The following is a 7,373-nucleotide window of genomic DNA, read 5'->3' on the forward strand; positions in this document are numbered from 1 at the left end:
AGTAATCAAATCAAACTTTACTTATAAAAATGCTCACGTACATCATAGATAAAAACTGTATGTGTAACCCGGCAGGCTGTTTCCATCACTCAGTGGATCTGCATAACTGCTGACAGATCTCCAGGATATCGCTGCCTCTGGACTCAGCAGATGACTTTCCTTTGTCTCACGTTTCTTAGCCAATTCCCAACGCGTTTCGTCATCGACTTTGTCAATGGTGTACGTAACTCTACCACCAGTTCCCATCTCTTTCCTCCCTCCATAGTTTCCTCCACCTCCTCCCCCTCCTTCCTCTCCTCTGTCTCCCTTCATCCCATCTAGTACTCTCCACCATATCTCCCACAACTCCATTATTATTTACTCTTTTTCCACCATGGTCCTGCTATTCCACCACTAAGCCCTGCACCCTCCCTTTTCTCCAAGTTACCTCTCTTCTCCATCCACACCACACTAAACCTCCACCTTGCCCACCACCTGCTGTCACCCTTCCTCATTTTGAAGCCCACCACATACGCACAATATCCTTATCCCCCTGCTCTAAAACAATTTTAACCCCACACTACAGTAACCCTAACAATCTCACTCTTCTCTCTCCTCTTAAATCTGTCCCTCTCTCCTGTGTCCTCTGGAAATGGTCCCCGTCCATGATGCCTTCATCTCCAACTCCTTGAATCTCCTAGCTATCGCCAAATCCTGGATTTACCCATCTGAAACCACTTCTCCTGCAGCTATCTCCTTTGGGGGCCTCACAGTCTTTCACACTCCCTGGCCTGGAGGTTGCCACAGTGTTGGGGTACTTCTATCATCTGGTCACCCCCACCAACTCTTACATACTAAACTCTCCATTTCATTCTCTCCATTCAATGCTCATGACATTTGCTTCTTCCAACATCTTCCGAGTAGCTACCTTTTTTTGTTCCCCTGGCCTTAGCTCAAAATTCCTTGAAAACTTTCTTCCATGGCTCCTAATCTTCAATGGGCTCTCGAGACCCCTTTCTTTCTGAAAGCTTTCCAGCGCTCATCCTAACCCACTACTCCATGTTCTTTCCTCACAATCCAGCCCACTTGTGTCACCCCTGTTTGTTTGCCCCTCCCCTTTAGAATGTAAGTTCTCACGAGCAGGGCCCTCTTCCCTCACGTGCTTCTTCTTCCCTTACTTATATTTTAATTTACAACAGCACCTAACACTTGGTTGCTGACACCCTGCATTCAGCACTGTTATGCAGCAATTTTTTATAAATCCTGTATCTGTCCTTTCATTGTTTGTACTGTTAATAACTGTTTTTCTTGTGTGCTCATTTGTTTATGTACTTTGTAAGGCACTGCAGAACCCTTGTGGTGCCATATAAATAAAGGATAATAATAACAATAATAATAATAGTGAGAACCGCTCATTGGCTGAGAGATGGAAAGCTCACCTCTCTCAGCCAATGAGCGCTCAACCTCTCATTCGGGTAGTACTGTCTTTGTAGCACAGTACTAATGTCCATTGGGCGCGTATTATGTTTTTTTTGTTTTGCCAAGCCCATGGATTGCCTACTTTGGACCAAAGAGGACCAATCCATGCATAAGGCCCCCATACACAGAGCGATTGGCATACGATGCGATCTTGTATGCAATCGCCCTTGAACTCTCTCCGGCAGCTGAAGTGAACGATGTCAGTGAGACCCATCTGTGCTGCTGTGTATTTCAATGACACAGATGCACGTATGGACAAGGAGATCTGTGCTACATGCATCTGTGTCATTGACACAGAGCACAGACAGGATCAGAGAGACCCATCTGTGCTGCTGCATATATATATAAAAAAAAACCTGTGTAAAAAAATTAAAAAAATGGCGTGCCCCCCCCAAAAAAATTGCAACCAGCCCCAGGCTTTTAGTGACCCAGTGCTGGTTGTGCTTAAATACAGGGGACAAACAACATAGGGGTCCCCTGTACTTAGGCACAACCAGCACCAGGCTAGTCAGAACCAGCCCTGGTTGCCAAAATACGGGGTACAAATGATGTAGGGGGTCCCCTGTACTTTGTGCAACCAGCACTGGGCTCTGATCTGGTTATGGAAATACAGGGGAAAAAAATTGTATGGTCCCACTGTATTATCCAGAACCAGCACCTGACTTTTTCTGGTGGGGGGCTAATGCCACAGCCAGGGGAGCCCTTTCACTGTGCTCCCCAGCCAAATCATTTACCCTGACCACTAGTCAGCCCAGGCCAGGTATCCCTGGGGAGCTGGGGACCCCCCAATAAAGGGGTCCTCCTCTCCAGGGCTGATAGCATAGGGCTATCCCCGCCAGGCACCACTGGGTCAGTGGGTTTCGGTTTGATAGTGTAGTGTAGTGTAATGCATTTCAAATAGTTACAAATATTGTCTTTTGCTGTGGAACTGCAGATCCCAGCAAGCCTCCCCCGCATGCTGGTATTTGGAGAACCACAAGTACCAGCATTCTGGGCACTACAGACCAGCTGGTATCTGTAGTTCCACTGCAAATGCAATATTAAAATAAACACTGGACACACACCATAGAAAGTATAAGTTTATTAAACATACATGCACTCACACATGTACACACACATGTACACATGCTCACCTATGTATCCCTGTAGCCATCAGTCCCCTTCTCCATGTAGATTATCCATAGGCGACCTGTAAAAAAAATATCCATACTCACTGTCTCCTATGTGAAGTTTGGGTCCTCTTCGATCCAAAGTAGCCAATCCCCGGACTTGGCAAAATAAAAAAATGAACAGCGCGGACCCATGTACTTAAGTACCGTCCTTTAAGAATGGTACTTCACGAATGAGAGCTTAGTGGTGGTATTTCACCATGGAAACCCCGCCGCTGAGCGTTCATTGTCTGAGAGAGGCGGGACTTCCACCTCTCAGCCAATGAACAGTTCCCACCATTGAAGTCAATGGTAAGAACTAGTACTACAGGTACTAGCGGTCCCGTAATGCCCCACATGCTGGTACTTGTGGTTCTCCAAGTACCAGCATGCGAGGGAGGCTTGCTGGGATGTGTAGTACCACAGATAAAGACAATTCTATTTCTTACACCACATTACACTATCAACCCGGCACCCACCACCCCAAGGGTGCCGGGGATAGCTATCAGCCTCGGCCTGGGGTGCCCTGGAGAGGGGTTCCATTTATTGGGGGGTCCGAAGCTTGCCAGGGATCCCCGGCCTGGGCTGACTAGCGGTCAGGGTTGATGCTTCGGTACGGGGGGCATGGGGGAAAGGGCTTCCCTGGCTGTGGCATCAGCCCCCACTAGAAAAAGTTTGGTGTTGCTTCTGGAATATACAGGGTAATCCTACTAATTTTTTTCCCCTGTTCCAGAACCAGGACCGGATCAGAGCCCAGTGCTGGTTGCGCTAAAAACGGGGGACCCCTACATTGTTTGTCCCCTGTATTTTGGCAACCAGGACTGGTTCTGATTAGCTAGGTGCTGGTTGTGCTTAATACGGGGGACCTCTACGTCTATGACATTTTTTAAAAACATTTTTTACACTTGAAAAATTTTTTCACACACAGATGCAGGCTTCGTCAGCCTGCATCTGCAGCTGATGCTGGCTACCACCCCCGGGTCCTACTGCCCACCGCTCGGCCTGCCTCAGCCGCTAACAGCTGCACCGCCGCCTGCTTTCTCCCCCAAGTCTCAGCCTGCTTCCTTCCCCCCTGTCCCGGCCCCTGCTACTGCTCACAGAGGACAGCCATCTTGGTGCACCCAAGTGAAGCCACAGTGAGTACACCTGCTGAAGGCACCTACTGAGGCTGCGCAAGGAATTGAATCTTCCTATCTCTATAATGGCGCAATTGAGAGGTAATAGTTTAAAAACTGTAACTTTCTCAATTACCTGAACCCCAAAAGGCCCTACCCAGGAACAATAGCTACCTAATAAAGCAAACCCCAAGTTTAAATTTGCCCCCTACCCTGAGTTATGCCTTCCCAAAAAGTGTCAGAAAAAACTGACAGTTGGAAATTTAGATTATTCCCAAATCCTCATTGTTTATTTTCTTGCCCTGAAATTTGGCATGCAGCACCAAGCAACAGTTCTACCCACCCTTGTTGAATTTCAGCTCGGTACCTCTAATAGTTTTTGAGGTGTTGCCCCTTAAACACCATGCCCCCCCTCCAGAACTCTCTATGGAGAGTACCATTTTTTTCGATTCAGGTTTACGACTGTGCCCTTATAATATACAGATATATATATATATATATATATATATATATGTACATAATAGTATGTACATGCAGGTCAGCCATTGGTTCATCCCCAACTGTGTCTCTCAACCTTACCCCCCGTGTCACGCTAGAAAAATATAAATAAAATCAACAGGATTCTTCAATCATTTAAGTTAATTGCAAAATGAGCTATAAAAACATAATAAATTACATTAATCCAATATTCATATCAGATCGCATTAATATCAGCAGTGAGGCTCTCCAAGCATAGGGCAATTCCTTTTCAGTTTGTAAACCCAATGTTCAGTTACTCGATTATTACATGAATTCAAAGTTCAAATGAAATGTCCCTAATGGGAAAGACTTGCAGGATTCTTATGCAGATAAGCAGATACATTCTCTTAGGTTAATAGTTTTTCAATTACAATGTTTAAATATGATCACCACATTTTGGGAGGTATGGAATGAGGTCACCTTGTAGATGGGCAGTCATTATATTAGCAATATGTATACTCTTATTTATTTCCGTTATATTAAATAGCAATGTTGCGTAAGTGTAATATAAATGATCATACATACGTCTTGTGTGTACAGACCAAACCTCCCTTTCTATGTCTGACTTCGCTGCCTGTCACAATAACACCAAACCATAGTCACCTGTCCTTATTTTCTGGTCGGTAATATTCCTCATCTCTCTCCCGTGTGTGGATCTGCCAGTTGTTTTCGTAATTGCTGGAAAGTTTACTAACTTTGGTTTTATCAAATCACGTTCTGTTTTTCTTTTCTTTACTTAGAATTATGACGACCACAGAGAAACGGGAAGTGAAATCCTTATATTTAGCAAAAAAACCTCCTCATTTCAAATAACCTCAACTGTCTAACAATAACAGATACATGGCTCACACAGACATTGCTCAATGCAGCCCTTACACACGGCGTGTCTGACCCACAGCTCCAGACCTTGCAGACAGAGAGGTGGAAATGTGCAGTTACATTATCACTTTTAGGGGCTTATTTATCAATTAATATTTGTGGGATATCCATAAATGGTGGTGCACGCAAATATTAAATATCCCAATGAATGTATATACAGGTGACTGTAACAGATATTGGGTATATCTGATGTGATTGCCCTTGCATTGTACTTGTTGTATTAGTGATATGAATAAAATGCATACTTTGTGAAAAAGTCTCCAGGGGGACACTTGGTGCAGCTAAATTACAAAGTCCATGGTGAGCCAGACAGGGCTATTTGCCATGATTTGAGAATATTGTAGGTTTATGTGAACACATCTGTCAGAGCCAGACTTGTTGGGGCCCCATGGCAACTGAGTTGTGGGGGCCCTTCCATAAAACTGATAGCCCCCTGCCTGCCCACTACCGCAGGCACTGATATGCCCCTTACCTTACCTCAACTGCACTCTGACCCGCGGCGTCTTCTATGCTGCCCGGATCCGGCTATCAGCAGCAGGCAGCAGCTGTGATACTGTAGTGCTGAAAGCTGGCCAGGCCGTGGGAATTTTGACCTGATTGCCAGCAGCAGGTGACGCTGCCGAGAGCTGGCAATGTCGGGGGAATACTTGTGGCAGTGTGGGGGCCCTCAATGTGTGGGGGCCCGTGGACAATCGCCCCATCTGCCCTCCCTATAATCCGGCCCTGACATCTGTACATACCTCCGATGGGTCTGATTCGGAGGTGTGCGCAATGTCTGATGCAGTGAGGCGATTATTTGCTACTGCACATGCACCATAACTGCGCACACACTGTGATTGGTTAGCTACGATGGTCACATAGGATTTATTGGCAAAATGATTGACAGGTAGTCAGCATTTGGGGAGGTAACGGCATGCACTAGTCAGCCAGAGTGAATCCATGTGCAGCTGGCATGGCCCAGCCGTCCTAGGTGAGACGCTCAATCTGAGACAGCAAAGGCTTGCTCAGAGGTGTGATGTGCAACCAATGTTTATGCTTTTATACGTAAGCGGCGGATATGAGAAGCCGGCAGTGGAAATCTCTGTGACAAATAACATACGAACGAAATCAAAACTGTGCATGCAATTGCGTGCAACTCTGAGTTGTTGTCACTTAGATTTGTAACTCCCCCACCAGAATCGGGACAGTTATCAGACCTCTCAGTTCTCTCCTACATGTTTTTGAAGCTTTTGCTACCTGTTGCTGCTTGTATAAAAAAACTCAGTCGCTCTTTGTCTGGCTTCTGGGATGTTGGCAGGGATGGCTTGGCCATAAGGCTTACTGGAAAGTTTCCAAGTGGGCTGATGCATCTGTGTGGCTGCATGGCGATTAGGATTTTTTTTTACTTGTAGTCTTGCCCCCAGTAGCATAGAACATCTCACATAACAGACAGCCACCGGCAGGTGTCATAGCAAGCAGAGAAGCCAGCGGAGGAGCTATTGACATTGCGAGAAGAGGCTTATAACGGGACTTCTGGTGGACAGGCCATCCAGCATGGTCACTTTTTAGGTCAGCTTCAACAGCAGATAAAGAATTCTTCACCATCCTCCTCTTTTACCCCACTAACAGGGTTACTTGATTGCTGCCTGTGTTCTCCAGCACCTAAGTTGGGGGATATTTTTGTTTTTTTCTCCAACCTGGAGTATTAGAATAACCCCGGATCCCTGCCATTGAAATTGACGACCTGTATGACTGCCAACACCCTGTTTGGCGCAAAAGCTGCCTAGGGACACAGGAACTGCCTGACTATACCTACTAAAACCAGTGGCATTGGGCATAGTATTTTTAACATCTACCTGCCTCCACGGTCCCATGCAGCTGAGGCAGTGTGTCGCGAATCGTGCCTCTGTCTTGGCAGGTCCCTGTGGTGCGTCGAGGCAGTTTTCCCCTCCCTCTCTCCCTTATAACCTGGTTACGAACCCATTAGAAGCTGCCTGCTCGGGTGGAGGAGCCCTGCATCATTGACTGGCTGTTGCTGACTCTCGGGGCTGCCTGTCCGGCTTTGTATTATTGTTTCATTGGTTAGGTACGACTTAACTATTCTGCTTTGTCTCCATTTCAGTACTAATAATTTAGCACCATCTTGCTGCTTGTTATGTATCACAATACTACCACCTAATGGTAGCATTTGATATATGCTTGCTTTTTCAGTTTCACAGGGGCCTATTCATCAAACGATAAAATAGCCCGGTAACCATGCGAAAACACTAGTTTC

At 46.1% G+C, this 7,373-nt stretch overlaps 1 protein-coding gene across 1 annotated transcript in view; it reads right to left on the reverse strand.

Moving 5' to 3' along the window:
* Positions 1-4,914, reverse strand: part of LOC148515102 (hepatic lectin-like) — a 144,442-nt gene extending 139,528 nt beyond the window's left edge. The window contains exon 1 of the mRNA XM_088480449.1: positions 4,844-4,914. Within this exon, the coding sequence (XP_088336575.1) occupies positions 4,844-4,877 (34 nt within the window). The 5' untranslated portion in view covers positions 4,878-4,914. The remainder of the gene's footprint in view (positions 1-4,843) is intronic.
* Positions 4,915-7,373: the final 2,459 nt, after the last annotated feature.

Source organism: Taudactylus pleione, unplaced genomic scaffold, assembly GCF_031769625.1.
Source record: "Taudactylus pleione unplaced genomic scaffold, aTauple2 ptg000253l, whole genome shotgun sequence".
NCBI classification, from domain to species: domain Eukaryota; kingdom Metazoa; phylum Chordata; class Amphibia; order Anura; family Myobatrachidae; genus Taudactylus; species Taudactylus pleione.